Source organism: Pteropus alecto, unplaced genomic scaffold, assembly GCF_000325575.1.
Source record: "Pteropus alecto unplaced genomic scaffold, ASM32557v1 scaffold25, whole genome shotgun sequence".
NCBI classification, from domain to species: domain Eukaryota; kingdom Metazoa; phylum Chordata; class Mammalia; order Chiroptera; family Pteropodidae; genus Pteropus; species Pteropus alecto.
Genome location: NW_006441955.1, coordinates 666,794 through 686,031, shown reverse-complemented (window position 1 = coordinate 686,031; position 19,238 = coordinate 666,794). Strand labels below are relative to the sequence as shown.

The 19,238-nt window shown below is 45.9% G+C and overlaps 2 protein-coding genes and 1 non-coding gene across 8 annotated transcripts in view; 1 reads left to right on the top strand and 2 right to left on the bottom strand.

Annotated features, from left to right (window-relative positions):
* LRRC41 (leucine rich repeat containing 41) overlaps positions 1-9,075 on the top strand; it is a 17,952-nt gene extending 8,877 nt beyond the window's left edge. For all 3 annotated transcript variants that reach the window (XM_006919147.3, XM_015595115.2, XM_006919148.3), the window contains exons 4-10: positions 1,906-3,049; positions 6,089-6,349; positions 6,903-7,067; positions 7,155-7,253; positions 7,843-7,965; positions 8,196-8,271; positions 8,393-9,075. In XM_006919147.3, the coding sequence (XP_006919209.1) occupies positions 1,906-3,049; positions 6,089-6,349; positions 6,903-7,067; positions 7,155-7,253; positions 7,843-7,965; positions 8,196-8,271; positions 8,393-8,612 (2,088 nt within the window). In that variant the 3' untranslated portion in view covers positions 8,613-9,075. The remainder of the gene's footprint in view (positions 1-1,905; positions 3,050-6,088; positions 6,350-6,902; positions 7,068-7,154; positions 7,254-7,842; positions 7,966-8,195; positions 8,272-8,392) is intronic.
* On the bottom strand, positions 4,032-4,150 carry LOC112485807. Its single transcript, XR_003048578.1, has one exon. It is a non-coding gene; the product is annotated as a 5S ribosomal RNA (ribosomal RNA).
* Positions 8,986-19,238, bottom strand: part of RAD54L (RAD54 like) — a 23,264-nt gene continuing 13,011 nt past the window's right edge. For 2 of the 4 annotated variants that reach the window (XM_025051869.1, XM_025051870.1), the window contains exons 10-19: positions 17,990-18,140; positions 15,825-15,951; positions 14,512-14,586; positions 14,273-14,403; positions 13,636-13,746; positions 13,360-13,483; positions 12,914-12,992; positions 12,413-12,592; positions 9,498-9,661; positions 9,000-9,401 (exon numbers count right to left, since the gene is read on the bottom strand). In XM_025051869.1, the coding sequence (XP_024907637.1) occupies positions 9,191-9,401; positions 9,498-9,661; positions 12,413-12,592; positions 12,914-12,992; positions 13,360-13,483; positions 13,636-13,746; positions 14,273-14,403; positions 14,512-14,586; positions 15,825-15,951; positions 17,990-18,140 (1,353 nt within the window). In that variant the 3' untranslated portion in view covers positions 9,000-9,190. Of the gene's footprint in view, positions 9,402-9,497; positions 9,662-12,412; positions 12,593-12,913; positions 12,993-13,359; positions 13,484-13,635; positions 13,747-14,272; positions 14,404-14,511; positions 14,587-15,824; positions 15,952-17,989; positions 18,141-19,238 lie in introns of all 4 variants that reach the window. The other 2 variants (XM_015595116.2, XM_025051872.1) reach the window with 2 other exon arrangements.

The window sequence follows — 19,238 nt, the reverse complement described above, 5'->3', positions numbered from 1 at the left end:
TAAGTAGAGATTTGGTTGCCAGGTGTTTTTTCCTGCTCCCTTAATGTCCCCACACTGCTGCTGGTGACAGAGGTCCTTCTCTCATTGCCTTGCAGTTATCTCAAACATAAAGTCATTTCTAATTATTACAGCAAACAGCCTTGGGGAATAGTGAGGGCAAAGGGAATGATACTTTTGCCTAATAGGGGCCCAGCTCCTGCCAAGAACCTCAGATACAGATTATGGGTCACTCTAGTATGAGGGAATACATAGAGACAGGGTAAGTACCAAAGTGTCTTATTTTAGTCTTAGAGAACCCTCCAGCCTCCACTACCTTTGCTTCAGGCTGAATAAGTTGCCCTGCTAAACAGGCTCTGCCTCCATCAAGTAAGTCCATTTCACATTGTCCATCTTGGCTAATGATCAGCAGCAGTGAAAGTAACATTTTGTATTTGACAATTTACAAAGTGGTTTAACTTTCACTACATTTGATCTTCACAACAAACTTGTGAAGCAGGTTTTACAGATGAAGAGAGGTTCAGAAAGGTCCAGAGTATAGTGGCAGAGCTGGCACCTGTATCAAAGTCAGCACTTTCTACTGCACGTTAGGAGAGAATGGGGACTTAGGGAAGTATTTGTTTTGGAGTGGGTAGCAGTAATTCCTAACCTCTGATATACACTAGAATTATTTGGAGGGAGGTTTTTTAAATAATGATATACAGACCTTATCTCAAATATAACATAACAGAATCTCCAAGTCTGGGTACATGGCACATGAATTTTGGAAAAAAGTCCCACAGTAAATTCTGATGTGCACCAAAGGTTCAAAATCACTTGCACTCAAGAGTTCTTATCTTTTCATAAACTATGTAAATGTCTAAGCAATGTACTGTATGCTTGAAACTAATGGTAAAGCGTTTTTTAAAAAGTTGTAAATGTATCAAAATAGTCTGATGCAGTCTCATCCATCAAAGCAAATATCTCTTGCCTTGGAAAAAAACAAATCTACGATTTGGTCCCTGTTCTCCAGGCATTTCTGATCTGCACAGGCACTCAACCCCATGAGGCATGTCTACCAAAGTCTAAGACCTGAGTAGTCCCAGCAAGAGAGGCTGGGGTGGGGGTGGGGGGTAGACACAGAAAGAAACGCTAACAGCCTCAGGGAGTAGAATGTTAGTAGGTCCTTTCAGAAAGTAGTTTGGCAATGGAGAGCATTTCTGGCAGATGTAGGAAAGGACATAGAAGGCAGGTTTGAGTCAGTGAGGTGACCAGTTAGGCCAGAGCAAAGCATTCTTGGAGCAAGATATGGGAAATAAAGCTTCTCAGGTAGGCAGAGGTCATATTGTAGAGGGCTTTCCCTGCCAGGTTGAGGAGCCTTAAATTAACCCTAGGCAGTGGGAAGACATCAGGGGTTTTAAAGTAGAATAATGTAATCAACGATGTTTTAACAAAGATTAATTGAATGGACTTGTGCAGGGTAAAAGGGAACAGAGAGAACAATCAGGAAGCTAATGAAGTAGTCAAGTGTGAAGTGGAGGTTTCTAAACAAAGGTGGTAGTGTAAGAATGGAGAGTTGGGATCAGGTTCTAGAAACAAACACGGAAGAATTCACAGGATAGTGTTTTACTTGAGAGGCACTATAGCAAACTGGTCTCGAACCAAATTTCCCAGGTTCAAATCATGATTCTGCCACTAACCTGTGTAACCACAGGCAATAACCTTTGTGCTTTGGTTTTCTTACCTGTAAAACAGGGCTACTGGTCATATATGCCTCAATAATGTGAGGATTTAATGAACTTTTATAAGTTGTTTAGAATGTTACCTGGCATAGTAAATAGCTATTGGAAGAGAGGAAACTAGTATGATGATGGTTCCATGGGTAGCACTCTCAATGTCACAGCTGTCTGGCATGTTCTCTGCTTTCAGAGCGTGACCTGTTGGCGAGCCAAGTTTATGGAGGCCTTTTTCTCCCATGTTCTACGTGGGACCATTGATGTGTCTTCTGACAGGCGTCTTTGTGACCAGCGCTTCTCACCTCTTCTGCATAGCTCTCGCCATGTCCGACAGCTCACTATCTGCAACATGCTACAGGGTGCAACTGAGCTGGTGGCTGAGCCCAACCGCAGGGTTCTAGAGACCCTGGCCAGTTCCCTTCACACCCTCAAGTTCCGCCACCTGCTGTTCTCTGATGTGGCTGCTCAGCAGTCACTTCGACAGCTGTTGCATCAGCTTATTCACCATGGGGCTGTCAGCCAGGTGTCGCTGTACTCCTGGCCTGTGCCTGAGTCAGCCCTTTTCATCCTAATTCTAACCATGAGTGCTGGCTTCTGGCAGGCAGGCCCTGGTGGCCTGCCCTGCCGCCTCTGTGGAGAGGCCTCCCGAGGCCGGGCCCCATCCCGAGATGAAGGGTCCCTACTGCTGGGCTCACGCAGACCTCGCCGGGATGCTGCTGAGCGATGTGCTGCAGCCCTGATGGCTTCCCGGCGAAAGAGTGAAGCCAAGCAGACGGCCAGAGCCGCACCTGCCACTAGAGTAACACGCCGGAGCACACAGGAGAGCCTGAGAGCGGGCGGGATAGACACTAAAAGGGAGCCACACCCTCCAGCCACCTCCCATGAGGCTCCTGGCACCAAGCGGCCACCTTTTGCTCCAGCCACCACCTCCTCTGCCTCTCCCTCTTCTTCCACATCCTCATCCAAACGGGCTCCAGCTAGCTCAGGCCCACAGCCTAAGCCCCTGAAGCGTTTTAAGCGAGCTGCAGGGAAGAAAGGCGCTCGTACTCGTCAGGGGTCCAGTGCAGAGTCTGAAGACCTGTATGACTTTGTTTTCATTGTGGCTGGTGAGAAGGAGGATGGGGAAGAGATGGAGATCGGGGAAGTGGCTTGTGGAGCTTTGGGTGGATCAGATCCCAGCTGCCTGGGACTTCCAGCACTGGAGGCCTCCCAGCGATTCCGCAGCATTTCCACCTTGGAGCTGTTCACAGTTCCACTCTCTACAGAGGCGGCTCTGACACTATGCCACCTGCTGAGCTCCTGGGTGTCTCTGGAGAGCCTCACACTATCCTATAATGGTGAGTGCCCTAGAGGGGCAGGGGTTGAGTCTCCCAGCAGCACTAACTATATGCCCAGTCCTGTGGAGGGGAACAAAAGGTATGATCAGGAAGCTGGAGATGTGGCCCTGCCTGCACACATGTAGTAGCAGACAGTGCTTGGGAAGAGGAACATGAGGTCTACAGGCTGATTTACAGTTGAAAGCAAGGGTTCCTGAGGGGCGGTGAGAACCTGAAGAATGTGTACATTTTAGATAGTAGGCAATCCAAGGGCAAGTGGGAGTGTAGTGTATGGAAGCCCAGCCAGAGCTGAGGCTGGATCCCACCAGTCACATTAAAGCAGCTGTACAGACAAGGAGGTATGGGACATATTTTATCAGACCAGCAATCTAAAGCAGTGCTTTCCTACCTGGCTGTGCCTAGCTAGTCAAACTTCAGCTCTGACTAAATCCAGCAGTCTGCCTAGGTTGCAGAGCACTGCTAGAGAACATCACAACTGTGCAGACTGGTGCTACTATACACTCATAGTCATCAACCTTAGATAAATCCTGTGTTTGCAACATCAGCTCCCATTCCTACTGTACCACTTCCAAACCCTTCCCCCTTTCCTTTCTCAGCATATGATTCCACCTCCTACTTCACAGAGAACATAGAAACCATCACACATGAACTCCTTCAGCTTACTATTAATCAGCCTGTACTCTACTACATCTGCATTCATCCTTTCCTCTTTCACCACAGTGGGAGAGATCACCATCCTATCTAAGGCTAACTCTTCTACTTGGGCTCTGGACCCATACCCTCTCACCTTAGCTTGTTTCTTAAATGCCTTAATAATAACTAACTTTTATATACTGCTTAGTATATGTCTGGCCTACTTTAAGTATTTTCATTAAGTTAACTAATTTTTTTTTTTTTTAGGCGAGGCAACCGTTGGTCGACCTCACAGATTGCAAAGACCTTGTCAGCTTACAATCCCTTATTATTTTTTTTTAATTTTTTATGCCTACAGCACCTGGTCTTCCTAGGTGGTCTCCCGTCCAAGTACTAACCAGGCCCGACCCTGCTTAGCTTCCGAGATCAGACGGGATCGGGCTTGTTCGGGGTGGCATGGCCGTAGACTTGACTAATTTAATCCTTACAACGACCCTATGAAGTCAAGTAAATTGCCCAAGATAACCTTGCTAGTAAATTGTAGAGCCAGTATTCAAACCCAGGCAACCTGGCTCCAGAATTCACACTTTTAAACCACGACTTAATGCTGCCTCCCTTCTCTTCCCCATCAACACTGAAACATTAATTCAGGTATCCACCAAAATCCACCACCACCTCTATCCCATATTAACTATTATCCTATTCTTCCCTACCCTTCACAGACAATCTTAATAATCATCTGTGCTCTCTCTTCTCTCAGCCCACTCCAGCCTTGCTTATAACCCCATTACTGCATGGAAGACCTAGGTCACCAAGGTCCTCTTGCTAAGTTCAATATATGCATTTCAGTTCTCACATGAGCTCTTGGCAGCATTTGGTATTACAGTCTTCATGAGATACTCTCATTCCCACTATCTCAAAATCTGATTTTTTTCCTCCTCCCTTTCTGGACATGACTTCTCAATATTCAGAGTTCCTCAGAGCTCACGTGCTGTACACATTTCCTGGACAATTTTGTCCATTCCCTTGGTTTCAAAAGCCAACTATGCCGAAGACTCTCCGTTATATGAACTTAGCCCAGATCTTTATCCAAAACTCCAAATCCATTTATCCAGCTAACTGCTTGATAGCACCATTTCATTAACCACAAGCTCCTCAACCTGAATATATCTTCTCCCCTCTATACAATGCTTCTGTTCTCAGTGACATCACGGGTGACTCAGTTGCCCAAAAGAATCCTGGATTCTTACTCTACATATATTTGGTGACTAGGTTCTATCTTTACAATCTTCCTTTCAAGTCCATTTCTCTATCTCCACATCCTTAATTCAGGCTACCATTACTTCTCATCTGGATTCTTCATTTCAACAGTTCCTGACTCCGTCTACGTTGCCGCCCAAGCGTTTTTTCAAATCTGCCATTCATTCATCTAAAAACCCTTCAGTGGTTTCCTGTCACCATGTCTTAACTTCACTTGGAATCATTCATGTTATCACTCCTGCTTACCTCTGTAGTTGTATATTAAACACATTACCCCCTCATACTTTACACACCAGCCACTTTGAATATTTTTCAATTCTTGGAACCTGCCACTCTCCTTCAGGCCTTTATATATGCCAGGTTCTCTCTACCACAGTCACTCTTCTCACTCCTCTTAGCCTGTCTCCTTATGTTCTTTAGGACTCAACTGAAAAGCTTTTATTGATGTAGACTGAAATGGGTGTTAAGTGCCCATCCTTTGTATTTCCACAGTACTCTAGTCCCCCAGCTCCTGTCACCTTTTTTTTTAATCAGGCTATATAGGTAAGAACGAGATCTGCTGCTCACTATTGTCTAGCAAAACAACCTTATTTACTAAGTGCTGGGTTTTAGTTGAATTCAATCAACAGGAGACTGCTCAGACCAAGGGAGGGATAAGGGAGGGAGTTCCAAGGAATTATTTGCTTTGTAGCATTAAGCAACTACCCCCTAACCTTCTGGATCCTACTCCCTTCTTTGGGATGGGATTATCTTTTTCTGCCCCATTCCCACCCAATGAATCTTTTAAAGTATTCCCTATTGGGTCATTGTTACTCTCCTTAGTTTTCAGATGCTCCCTATGACCTGTAGAAAAAGTCCAGATGCCTCTTGCTGTCTGGATCTATTATCCAGCTGGCAGCTGCATGCTACCCCATCACATCCTATCTTGTTTTGTGACTCTGCCCTGACTGATGCTTGAGGGCATGGCCCAACACAGTAGACATCAGTTTGCTGGTTACCTGAGGAAAAAGACAACAAATGAATAGTTGAGACAAATGTTTTAAATAATCTAAAATTTGAGATTTAGTAGTTATCATTAGAAGTACTTGGAATTGTCTCTGAAAGCTACCCTTGCTGATACTACCACATTACTCTTTCCTGCCATAGGCCTGGGCTCTAACATCTTCCGCCTACTGGACAGTCTGAGGGCTCTGTCAGGCCAGGCTGGATGCCGCCTCCGTGCCCTGCATCTCAGTGACCTGTTCTCACCACTGCCCATCCTGGAGCTGACACGTGCCATTGTGCGAGCCTTGCCCCTGCTGCGGGTCCTCTCTATTCGTGTTGACCACCCCAGCCAGAGGGACAACCCTGCTGTGCCAGGGAATGCAGGGCCCCCTAGCCACATAATTGGGGATGAAGAGATACCAGGTGAAGCACTGCGTGTGTGCATGTGTGTGTGTGTGTGTGTGTATCCACACAAACGTGCAGGTGCATTTGTGTGAAGGCAGAAAGACCTCTAATTTAGGCCTGCCACCACTCATTCCTAGCTTATTTGGAATCTGTTCCCTCTTTAGCCTGTTCTTTTTAAATATAACCATGGGCTGGATGGGGCCCAGACCATAAACCCCATGACCATGGCAGATCAGCTTCCAGAAAAGGGGTCTGAATTAGGAACAGAACTGTTAGACTACATAAGTTCTCACTGCTGTATGTCCCATTAGTTCCTATGTCTCCTAGCCCACCTTTCTGCATTCTCTGCTTTTGTCTAGTCTCCCTAGACTAAAAGCTCCATAAACGTAAGGCCTAAATTTCATATTTAGAAGTCTATTCCCAGAACCTAGCACAGTACCTTAGCATATAGTAGGCACTCAGGGACAAGTAGCCATGATTTTTTTAGTGAATCCCTTTAAGGATAGAGTGGAACTTGGTATGGGAATGAAGTAGATAGCCAGCTAGAATTTACTCTCCCTATCATGTCCAGAAAACTGCCTGGAACAGTTGGAGATGGGATTTCCACGGGGAGCCCAGCCAGCCCCACTGCTCTGCTCTGTACTGAAGGCCTCAGGTTCTCTGCAGCAGCTGTCCTTGGATAGCGCCACCTTTGCCTCTCCCCAGGATTTTGGACTTGTGTTGCAGACACTCAAAGGTAAGACTCAGCTAGAATGGTAAAGGGAAGAGGGTAGGAGGGAACCTTGCATTGTTTGTAAAAGTTAGGGCCTCTGTCCCCATCCAGAGTACAACCTAGCTCTGAAGAGACTGAGCTTCCATGACATGAATCTGGCTGACTGTCAGAGCGAGGTGCTCTTTCTGCTACAGAATCTGACTCTTCAAGGTAAGTTCTCATCTAGAACCTGACTGACATTCCTGAGCCTTCATTGTGGCTCTGTCACTGTCTCACTGAGCAAGCACTGTTTTTTTTTTTTCTTGGCCTTATGTCCTCACCTACAAGATAGTTATAGGACCTCAATGACCTTCCTTCTTAAAAGATCCCAAACTTGACTCCTCTTATACTACACGTGGTAATTATTTTTAGAGTGCCTCACCCAAAAGTTTTCCCTATCTTCCAAAGACTGACAGAAATGATGGTAGAAGAGAGGAATAAATGTCCTTTCAGAACCCTCTCATAGACTTGTCTCTAATTCCCACCCCTGCATAGAGGGGCAGTCCGTGGATGAGGGAAAGAAGGAAGTGGATGAGGAATTGTCTTTGCAGAGACCCTCCCTACAGTGAATATCTAGGCTCTGGTTTGAATACTAATTTAGTTTCAGCCTTAGTTGGGGTCTTACACAAATTCCTGTCTTTCTGGGCCTCTATAAAATGTTCACACCCCTAATTAAGACCAACTAGGACAAGAGGGGCAGCAGACCATAAGCCCCAGTTCTAATGCAGCCATCAGAATTTATCCTAATTTCTGTTGACAGAGATTACCTTCTCCTTCTGCCGTCTGTTTGAGAAGCGCCCGGCCCAATTTCTGCCTGAGATGGTTGCTGCTATGAAGGGCAACTCCACACTGAAGGGCCTCCGGCTGCCAGGGAACCGCCTGGGTGGGGACAGGGCCCTGGGAATGGAGAGGGAGAGGGGGAAGGAGCCAGTCCTTTGACCTAGAAACTCAATGGGTAAAAGCATAGACCTCTCTCCTGGGAACATGGAGGTTAGAATAGTTGTGTGCTGGGACTCCAGGAGGCTGGGCTTCTCCCTAGCCAGAATTAGGCTGGGATACCCTTGTTCCCTGGTCTTGGGTGGAGGTTACCGACATATCTCCCCTTCTCCTCAGGGAATGCTGGTCTGCTGGCCCTGGCAGATGTTTTCTCAGAGGATTCATCCTCCTCTCTGTGTCAGCTGGACATCAGGTACACGTTGGGGGTAGGGGAGAGGTAGGCTGGCAGGGGAAGGAACAAGGGATAGAGCTGCAGGGACAAACGCCAGGGATTATTTGCTTCCTGGGTGTCTAATCCATCTCACCCCTACCAGTTCCAACTGCATCAAGCCTGATGGGCTTCTGGAGTTCGCCAAGCGGCTGGAGCGCTGGGGCCGTGGAGCCTTTGGTCACCTGCGCCTCTTCCAGAACTGGCTGGACCAAGACGCAGTCACAGCCAGGGAAGCCATCCGGCGGCTCCGGGCAACCTGCCACGTGGTTAGTGACTCGTGGGACTCATCCCAGGCCTTCGCAGATTATGTCAGCACCATGTGATGGGGCCCATGCCTCACAGGCCCATGCCCAGCACCATCAGCTTGCAGGGGCTGAGGCATGGGCTGCCCAGAACTCCCAACCACCAAGTCTGTCTTTCTCTTTCTGCCACCTTTTTTTCTCTGTTTTCCTTCTTCCCTTGCACTGAGGTTCTGGAGGCCTTGATGGGGCCCAGCAAAGGCATTCCCAGAACTGCATTTAGAGCCTGTGGGCCCCTTACAAAGAAATCTGGGAACCCTGGGCCAGGAAATTACAGTAGTCATCAATCACTGAGGATAGCCCCCTCCCCCTGCCGCCTCAAGCAGGTACCCAAGCTTTAGAGAAGTATAGGAGTGCCCACTACCAGGCCTCTTCTCTGCTGGGCTCACCATGCTGCTCCCAGGCCTCAGTCCCTTTCATACCTTTATTCCTTTCTTTTTTTAACCAAAAAAGTTTTTCTTATAAAATAAATTTTGGGCAAACATCATGCAGCCCTTCTTGATTTTTCTCCCAGAGAACAAAATTCAGCAGGGCCCTATGGGGCAGGGAGCCCCTTTTCCCTGTCTCCTTCCTCTAACAGCTATATCCAGACCAGCTGGTTATCAGTGGAGGCCCCGCTGCTCCTCATGGGAACGCTGGTGGAAGACGAAGGTGATGGCAGTGGTGGCAGCATCCCATGCAGCCTGGAGTACCTCATCTTTGAGACCCCGCTTATCAGTGCTGTGGTTCCACTGAGCCAGGTCTGAGGTGCAGTCAGAACCATCAGGGGGTTGCCTGACCTGATGGTTGTTGACACAGCGGCTGCAGCGCAACCTGGGGGCAGAGGATAGAGCTGTGGTCACTATACATCCCATCTCCATATTATGTGAGGAGTTCAGAGATAATAGCTAATAATGGCATTCCACCAACCTATCATGTGTATCACTGAGGCTAGCCTCATCCAGGGTAAACAGCTCCTTCAACTCGCCCAGAGAAAAGTGCCGCTCCACATCCTGTTCCTCATCCACCACACAGCTACTCAGTGCCTTCTTGTGGCTCTGACGCTGAAAGATCTTCTCCTCAATGGTTCCTGCCTAGGGGGTGGTAGGGGAAGCCAAAGAAGCAGGGCTAGGTCATCCTCATACAAAGGGGGAAGGAAAACCCAGGGATTAAAACTGTAGCCACCCAGGAGAAGGGGTGATAAATGAAAAGTAAGAATTCTACAGCAACACCTCTGCTCAGCTGAGCCCACTTCCTAGTCTTTCTCTTGGGAACATGACTTGGACATGTCCACCCAGGATATTTTTTGTATTAATGGAGGTTTTCAGGACCTGGCTAAATTCTTTCAGGGTTTGTGTGAAGTTGCTACACCAGGCTTCCACAGCAAGCCCAAGTTTCACTCTCAATAACTATAATTTGGATAACCTATACCAGGCTCTGTGCTAACACTAGGATATAAAGAAGAATCAAATATGATCCCTATTCTTGAACTCATAGACTCGTGGGAGAGACAGAAAAACTAATTGGTAAAACAATAGAAATCTGTATAGAATACCCAGGAGTACACGAGGGGTAGCAGAGTGGAACAGTATTGAAAAACTTGAAAGTAAGGATGATCCTTGAGCTGAATCTTGAAAAATGAATAGTTTACAAGAGAAGAGTGAAGGGAAGGCATCCACCGCATAGGAACAAAGGAATCAGCCTGACCGACTAGAGGACTATGAGGAGTTCAGCCAGTCTAGAGGATGTTGAAAGTGTACTGGAACTGAAAAAGTCAGCAGAGGCCATGTTGAAGAAACTTGGAGGCCAGGCTAAAGAGCTTGACCTTGTCCTGGAAGTGATGAAAAGCAATATCAGAATTTTTGGAAAGCTCATTCTAGAAGCAGTGTGTGAAGAATGGATAAAGACCAAAGGTAAAGAATTAGGAAGCTGTTGTAATATCCAAATGAGAGATTACTGTGACCTTAAGATAGGATGGAGAGGAAGGTTAGATAAGGAAATTTCAAGAAGGTAAAAATCAATGGTAACTGGAATTTGGTTGTTCGGAGACAGAATGGTCAAGTAGAATGATGCCCAGATTTGGGTTGGGTGGATAATGGAACCACTAAATGACAATTCAGAAGGGCAAACAGTTAAGTCGTGATGCATCTAAAATGCTCATAAAATATTCAAGTGGAAATGTACAGTGCGTGATGGATACATGGGTCTAGAACTCAGGTAAGAGATCCAGGATAAAAACTTCGTTAGTTTATCAATATAATGAGCATATATAATTAGAGGTGGGAATACCAGAGTGGAGTTTCCAAAGAAGAAAAAAATGTCAAGATTAGTAGTCAACAGTGTCAGATACCCAGAGGAAAAAATCGAGCCTCTAGTTTTGGCAATTAGGAAGCCAATAATAGTGTATTCAAAAGGTTCAGTCGCACATGTGGTCTGATGAGTGAGTGGTATGAAGATGAGGCAGTGAAGTTAATCTGTAGGCTTTGGAAAAATTTGACAGTGATGAATGAACGGGAAGTAACCCAAGGTAGTGGCTACAATAAGACAGATTTGAGAAATTGTTTTTAAGAGAGCTACTTGAATATGTTTATAGATATCAGAATAAAGGAGAAATTAATCAGCTAAGGAAGGAAATGATGAGAATAGGTCTAGAGCAGAACTATAATGATGAGCCTCAAGCAGAGAGGAAGGGAATGATCTTCCTCTGAGATGGGAAGGGAGGAGCCGGTTAGAGATTTACTAAAGAGAGGAAAGCGGGGTGGGGGAGAGAATTCGAGCCTGGTAGCCTACATTTTTTTTCTATGAAGTAGGACAAGGTCTGCAGAAAGTGAAACAGGGTTAGAAACGAAACTGGAGGGAAGTGGTGAAGGCTTGAAGTGGCCGTTGAAGGAAATGAGATACAGCCCAGCTCCAAATGGTGAATGTGAATTTGTGGTAGTGCCAATCTGTAAATGAAAATTTTATCTGGTATAGAAGCTGAGAACAGCTGTAATGACCCAAGTGGAGTAGATATTAAGGGAGGAGTGGTGAAAGGATGCAGTGAGGATCAGGCTGAAAAGAAAAGGAGTCAACCCAGATTTGAGGGCCGGGGGATACTAGGGACGTTAAGTTGCACAGATGTAGGAGGAATGAGAAAGGGCAGGAAGTGATAGCTATTACTAATGACAGCCATTAAAATTTGGGGTACTATGTAAAGTTTTTGTACTGTTAAAGCTCCACAGTGTAGCCTTGGGAGTAACTAAAATAGGGAGAAGTCATTAGAGGTGAGGTCAAGGAAACATAAAGGCCAGAGTGCTAGGTAACTACATGGTCCTTGAAGTCTGCCAGGATGATAACTGGATTGGAGGAAGAAATGAAGACTGAGCTGGTGTCCAAAGTCATCAATGAATTAGTAAAACAGCAAGAGGTAGATGACTGTAGCAAGGAAAACAGGGTATCAAGCCAGACAACATGAGCTTCAAAAGAAGAAGTATAGGATGGATGGTCTGAGTGATTACTGAGAACTTGGAGAATGCCAATACCACTTCTTAGCACCAGGGGACATGGAATATGAGAAGACTACAGGCAAATTGCACAGTAAAAATCAGGTGTGAGGGAAAGCAGATGTCCTGTGAAAAGAATGGGGCCACAAGGAAGTTTGTTAACTACTGAACAGGCATCCAGAGGGCATTGTAAGGGTTTGAAAGAATGGAGAGAACAGAATAAAAGGCTCCAGGCTAAGCCCATAGCCTGGCCACTGCTAGGGGCAGAGGGGCCAAAGAGAGGCACTGAGAAACAACCCAAGATGGTCCTGAAGGTCTTGTTCCATTACCCATCCCTACTCTAACCACTATCACCATTCTTACAGACAGCAGGCGATAGATATAGCATGTCTTCTTTTGACCGTCACGCCAGACCCGGGCCATGGCTTGTTCATCATTAGCTGGGTTCCAGTCAGGGTCAAACATGACCAGTCGGTTAGCCCCAATGAGATTGAGGCCACAGCCCCCAGCTTTGCTACTCAGCATGAAGACAAAGTCAGGGCTCTGAAAAGAGGAAGCAAGAGAAAAAGAACCTCTAGCAGCCTGAACTTGAATCCTACTTAGCCCAGCCAGCTGTTCTCTCTCAGGCATCTGTACTCCTCTGCTCAGACCAATTATGAGGACCACCAATTTGCCTACCATCCAACTTCCCAGCCCACAGTCATTTCCCAACTTGGCCATCACCAACCATCCTAACCCTGCAACAACCACCAGAAAAAAAATCCAGGAAGACCCTAGAGCAGAGTCCCTTTATAGCTTCTCTCTCAACCCTAAATTTTGATGTTGACTGTATTGGTGGTGTAGGGACAGGGGCTGTGCATTTACCGATGGACTGTTGAAGCGCTCCACAACCTTGGCTCGCTTCTTAATGGACATCGTGCCATCCAAGCGGACATACAAGTACCTAAAGGGGAATCCAAAGATTAAAACCCAAGGAAGCAGCAAAGCCCCTAGGAGCCAGCGCTACTGACGGGGCTGAACTAACCATGCCTGAGGCTGTTCATGCACAGTCTGAGATCCCATACTCCCAAAGGAAGGGGCAGGGAGCTAGGGGCCAGGACTCTGTCCTGTGGGAGCACCTGAAGGACTAGGGGCTATTCTGTTTGGAGATGAAACTAGGATCATTGTAGCAATAAGGAACTAGACGACATCTGGGAAGTCCCTCCTGCACCCATATCTTGGCCCTTATCCACCATCAGAACACCTCCTCTTCCCAGAGGGGACAGTAGAGGAGGCACTCCTTTGGCAGGCTTGTTTAGGCTCTTCCCTACCTTCGGGCCCGGCAGAGCTTCTCAAAGAGGTCTAAAGTCTGGGTGTAATTGGACACTAGCACTACTTTGTCACTGCTGCGGCTTCGGGTCACTGCCAGAATGTAATCAAGGACCAGCATCTTACCTGGGGAGATGAGAAATCATTAGCCCCCAAGGGGCCTTCCCAATGGCCCAGGATTCTTACTCTTGATATCCTGCCTTGAGACAGGATAAGTCTAGGACAAAGACAATTTCCTCCTCCCAGAGAAACCCAAAAACTGGTAGGAAAGGGCTCACCTGACAGCTGGGGCGCTATAGTCTTAGAGCTATAACCAGGGGGAAATATGTCCAAGGTACCTTCAAAGCCATCTTCCTCTTCCACACACTTGTCATAGATTAGAGCTGGATCTGAGGGGAAAGAAACAAAATGCCAGCTACGCTGCTTTTGAAAGTCTACTTCAGTGCTCATTAGAACCTCCTCCAGAAGTCTACCCAAAAGACCTTCCCCAGTACCAGATTTACTTGGTCCCAAATTCCAGTGTGTAAGCAGTGGCACCCGGGACCATGAATGGACACTCTCACTCATTAGTGTGTACTCCCAACAAGAAGGAAGCTCTACCAGAGAAGGTAAGGTTGATTATTTTCCCTCCTGTCCAACATTTTATATGCACAAGTGTGCACAAACACACACACAGTCCCATATACCCAAGCATCAAGCATGGGCTGGGCAGAGGATAAGCTAAATTTTTCAAAGCAAAGGGTCTGACTTACAGAGTATAAAATGCAGAGCTCATGCCTTGGAGAAGGATGGAATCGTATGTGGCCTCTGTGAGGACTCTGGACAAGTTTTAGTGAAGGTGGCTCTATCACCTGCAGGAGGTTACCCTTCCTTGCTCATTCTCACAGAGGAACCCAGAGCACAGAACCAACTCACGATTACATAGCTTCTTTAGTGAGGTAATGGAAGAAAGGGAAGACACACTCATCTTGCCCTCACGTAACTCATCTGCTGGCTTGGCCTGTCTCAGAAACCTCTGGTATAATTCCGTCTGAAGGGGTGTCAGCCTGAAAGAAAGGCAGCTGAGTCAGTGGCTGGACCACACTTTGGCCCTCTGAAGACACATTGAGAGCTGAGCTCTTACCCGCTCCACACCCCTCAGTTGAGTTTAGTACCTACAACAAACCACCTGCTCAAACTTCACAGGCAGATATTTAGAAAGGATATCAGATGTCCTCCGTATTAGGCACCTGGAGAGAACAAGATAAAGAGGCTGGTAAAACTGCCATGTGAACTACTGGAATAACAGATACCACCCAAAGCAGGGGTCCTTAACCTCCGGACCATGGACCAGTACCAGTCTGTGACTTGTTAGGAACTGGCCTGCACAGCAGGAGGTGAGTGGCAGGCGAGTAAGCAAAGCATCTGTATTTGCAGCTGTTCCCCAGTGTTAGCATCACCACCTCAGGTCATCAGGCATTAGATTTCTCATAGGAGCACCAGTGCCTGGTCCCAAAAAGGTTGGGAACCGCTGACCAAAAAGACCAAGTCTGAGTAAGAGACCCATCAGCTCTATGGCACAGATATCTATATCACAGGCTCTGTCATGGAAACAGAGACCCTTCCAAATAGTCTAGCGTTGACTAACAACTATCTCTTCCCCTTCAAAAGGTTAGCTAGTCTTCAAGAAGAGACCAGAGTCTCCCATTGAGCCTAGTGCTCTAACAAGGAAAGCAAGTTGTAAACCAGTTAAGTCCCTAGGGGAGTTTCTGCTTGCATTTGCCCAAATGCTTGTTGTCACATGGCCCAAGGCTCAATGAAATTAAGCCCATACCTCCTGGCAGACCAGGAAGGACAAGAATCAGTTACCTAAGCAACAGCTCCTAACATACCTCTCCCTCCTGCCATCTAAAATTAGGAGAGAGAGGTGGCAATTGGGAAGGGCAGGACTCTTCAGGATATGAATCATCAAGTGTGTATACCTATAACAGAAGAGTCCGGAATGTACCTGCCCATGGGCTATGTGGCCCCCATGGAAAAAGCCCTCTGAGCCTGGGAGCCACACCCATCCATCAGATCTACCTGTGAAAGAAGGCTGTAAGGCCTGAGAAGGGAAGCCTGGTGCTTTAGGTCTGAGACCAACTGACAAGAAGCTTCCGAAGTACTAACATTGCTCCAACAGATATTTTGCTCAAGAAGTTCAATAGCATCAGAAAAGAGCTTCCTCAGTAGCAACCTGCTAAGCAACCCAATACCAGACCACAAGGCCTAGGCCAGGAAGAAACGACTAGGCCTGCAAGACCCCTTCATTTATTCAGCGGCTATAGTCAGGGCATAGATCCCACTCTCTTTTCAGAATCCCAATCCTTATAGGCCAAGGCTCCAAAGAATTGGCCTTGGATGGCTTAGGAGGCAATTCTGATGACCTAACTTGGAGGGACTCAAAGAAAGGTGCTGCTGTTTAGCCCAGCCTTCACCGTGCTATTACCTATTCACAATGCTGGTGAGCTCCCGCAGTCGCTCCTCTCCTAGCTGCCTGTCTGCCTCAGTGGCAGCTGCATCTCTGCCCTTTAAAATTGGCAACTCAAAGTGCTTCTTGAACTCATAAGCAGTTCCTAAACACAGGAGAGAAGGGAATATTAAAGAATATAAAAAAAGAATGATTTCCCCACTGCCAATAAGGGCAGGCTATTTTGTTATAGAGCAACCTTCCTGCCAAGAACAAAGTTGAACAAATAATAGGCAATTTGTACCAAAGCAGTTAAGATTTAAAATGCCTAATAGTGAGATAGTAGATTAAAACCCAAATATATAACCAAAATATATTTAATCACAAATATAAGTGCACCAAATAATTCAATAAAAGACAATCCGATTGCAAAACTGAATTTTTAAAAAAGTCTACCTATAGGCTATTTGTAAGAGATGAAATAAAAGGTAATCAGTACAACGAAGTACTGATAAGCCTTGAAAACATTATGCTAGGTTAAAGAAGCCAAAGACAAAAGGTCACATATTGTATAATTCCATTGATATGAAATATCCAAAATAAGCAAATCCAGAGAGACAAAAAATAGATTGGTGGTTGCCAGGGGTCAGACGTAAGGGGGAAATAGTGAGTGAATGCTTAATGGGTATAGGATTTTCTTTTGGCTAGGAATAAAAAAAGTCAGGTACTTCATAAAAGAGAATCTCTAAATGGCAAGTGACCATATTAAAAGGAATCCAACATTCAACATTTGACAAATGCAGTGAGATATCACAAAACAAGAGAATGACTAAAATAAAATTTTTTTAAAGATAAATACTGGTGATAATATAGAGCAGAGGTCAACATCAGCCAACCACCTGTAAATAAAATTTTATTAGAACACAGCCATGCCTTTATACTTTATGGCTATTTTCATGCTATAATAGCAGAGTTAAGTAGTTGTGACAGAGTTTGGCCTGAGAGCCTGAAATGCTTACTATATCTAGGCCTTTAAGAAAAAAAAATGCTGACCCCTGATGTAGGGACACTAGAATTCTCATATAGTGCTGGTACAATCACTTTGGAAAACTGGAGTTATCTACTAGAGCTAACACATGCATAACAGATGACCTGGCGATTCCTCTCTTAGAACAGAGAAATGAATACTATACTCAGGTAAAGATATGTACAAGAATGTTCACAGCATCATTATTCAAAAGAATAAAAAACCGAAATAACTCAATTGTCTATCAGCAGAATAGATAAATTCTGATATATTCATAAAATGGAATAGTATACAAAAATGGAAAAGAACAAGCAAACTACAGCTACAGGCGACATCATGAATCTCATAAACATAATGTTGAACAAAAACCAGATGCAAAGGAATATATACTGTATGATTCCATTTATATAAAGTAAAAAGATAGGCAAAAACCAATCTTGAATGTCAGGAGAGTTTTTACTTCGGGAGAAAAAAGGAGGAAGTAGTGATTAGGGGAGCAGGGCTGCTGAGATGGTGTGAGTAACCGATCTGGTAGTTGTTACTCAAATGTGTTCACTTTGTGAAAATCTAGCTACTCAGCTGGTTCACTGCCTAAAGTGATTTTCCTGAGCACTGGCAAGTTGGGGTGGCACTAACAAACCCTTTCACAGTTATCTCTGTGCAAGAATTGCCCAAACTGTGGTTGCCAGGGACTAGGGGGAGTGGGAAATAGAGAGTTATCGTTTAATGGGTAGAGTTTAAATTTTGCAAGATGAAAAAAGTTCTGGAGATGGATGGTGGTGATGGTTGCACAACAACATGAATGTACTTAATTACACTTAATTGTACACTAAAAATGGTTAAAAAAAGAAACTGCCCAAGACAGTCTGCTCTGAAGCCAAAGCTCTTGTAAGGCAGCTAGGGTGTGATGGGCAAAAATGCCTGGGGGTAGTATTTCCATCCACAGCTCACGGTGACCCCATGCCCTGTATAGAGTCTGCCACCTCTACAGTGGAAAAATGGCTAGGGTGGGCCTTGCTAAGTTGCTTGGCAGAGCTCCCAGTGGCTCTCCCTGACAAAAGAAGTCTTCCTACGAGAGTGCCTGGTCACCCACATACAACTAGCATTCACTTTCTCTCCTCAGCTAGAGTTACAGGTAAGGCTCCTCTCCATGTAGCAGACAAGGCTGGATTCTTACCCAGGATGCCTGAATTAACAAAATGTACCAAGCTGAAATACTCAAGGAGATCATTCTGGATGGGAGTCCCAGAGATGAGCACCCGCCGGCTGGTGTTCAAGCTGTCCAGGGCCTGGTAAGTCTGATTCTCAGAGTTCTTCAGCCTGTGTCCCTGAAAGGAAATTAATTCTCAGTTAGGCCTGGGCACAGTGCTGCATCCCTAAAGGTAACAAAATCTTGTGTAGACAGGAAAAGAGGAATCATAAACATTACAGGTCCTAGAGCCTGGGGAATGGGGCAGTGGACAGCAAGAGTGAGTTTACCCACTTGCTTGGGAAGAAACATCAGGCTCAAGAGATAGAACTTCAGTTTCCAAACAGTGCTACACAACCATAAAGCAAAGATTCCTTGTTTCCTCCCCTCCTCTTCCTTGCCCCAATTTCCAGAGCCTCAGCAGCCTGCCTATCCTCTTCAGATATCATTCAGCAATGTTAAAGACCTGTGTTAGGGAATCCTCCCCACACCAGCTCAACCAAACTAGACCTCATGAGCCAAATGCCTTTCATATCAGTCTCCAGGCAGTGTCGAGGCTGTCAGTGCTAAAAGGACTTGACCCAAGCTCCTCCTCCCCTCTTGCTACAGAATTCACACAGTTCCTACATTTAAAGAAAGCCCCTCTCTGCCTCCCTTTGCATCTCTTTTCCAACCCTATTTCTCCCTATCTCTATATCTGTCTCTCTTGCTCTCTCACACATACACCATTACATGCCTCTGTTACTTCACTCTTTTAAGCCTTTTTCAAGAAAATAGTAAAAAAACCCTATCGTCTCCCCTCCTTTCCCAGAACCATATGGGCAAGATCAGGCCTGTGCCCTTTCTATCCCCAGCCCCCACTCACTGGGCTAGACAGAGAAAACAAAACCACAAGTGAAAAATGAACCAACAAGCCAGACTTGCTTCCTATGGTCAGTCTTTCACAATGCAGTTAAATACAGACCCTCCACTGACTCTCCCTACTATAGGATCAAGTCCAAGCTCATTAGCTTAGTACTTCTCAATAAGGCCGCAGCTAGCTTCTCTGACACTCTCCACAGCTTGTCATAGACCAGGAAGCCATTAACTCCTCCCCACTCCTAATGCTGGATTTCCTTAGGTCTCTTTGCTCATGCCACTCTTCTGCCCAGAATTATCTTCCACAGGCAAATTCCTCACATGTCACCTCCTATGCAAAGCCTTCCCCAATGACCCAAGGCTGTTGGTCTCTCTCACT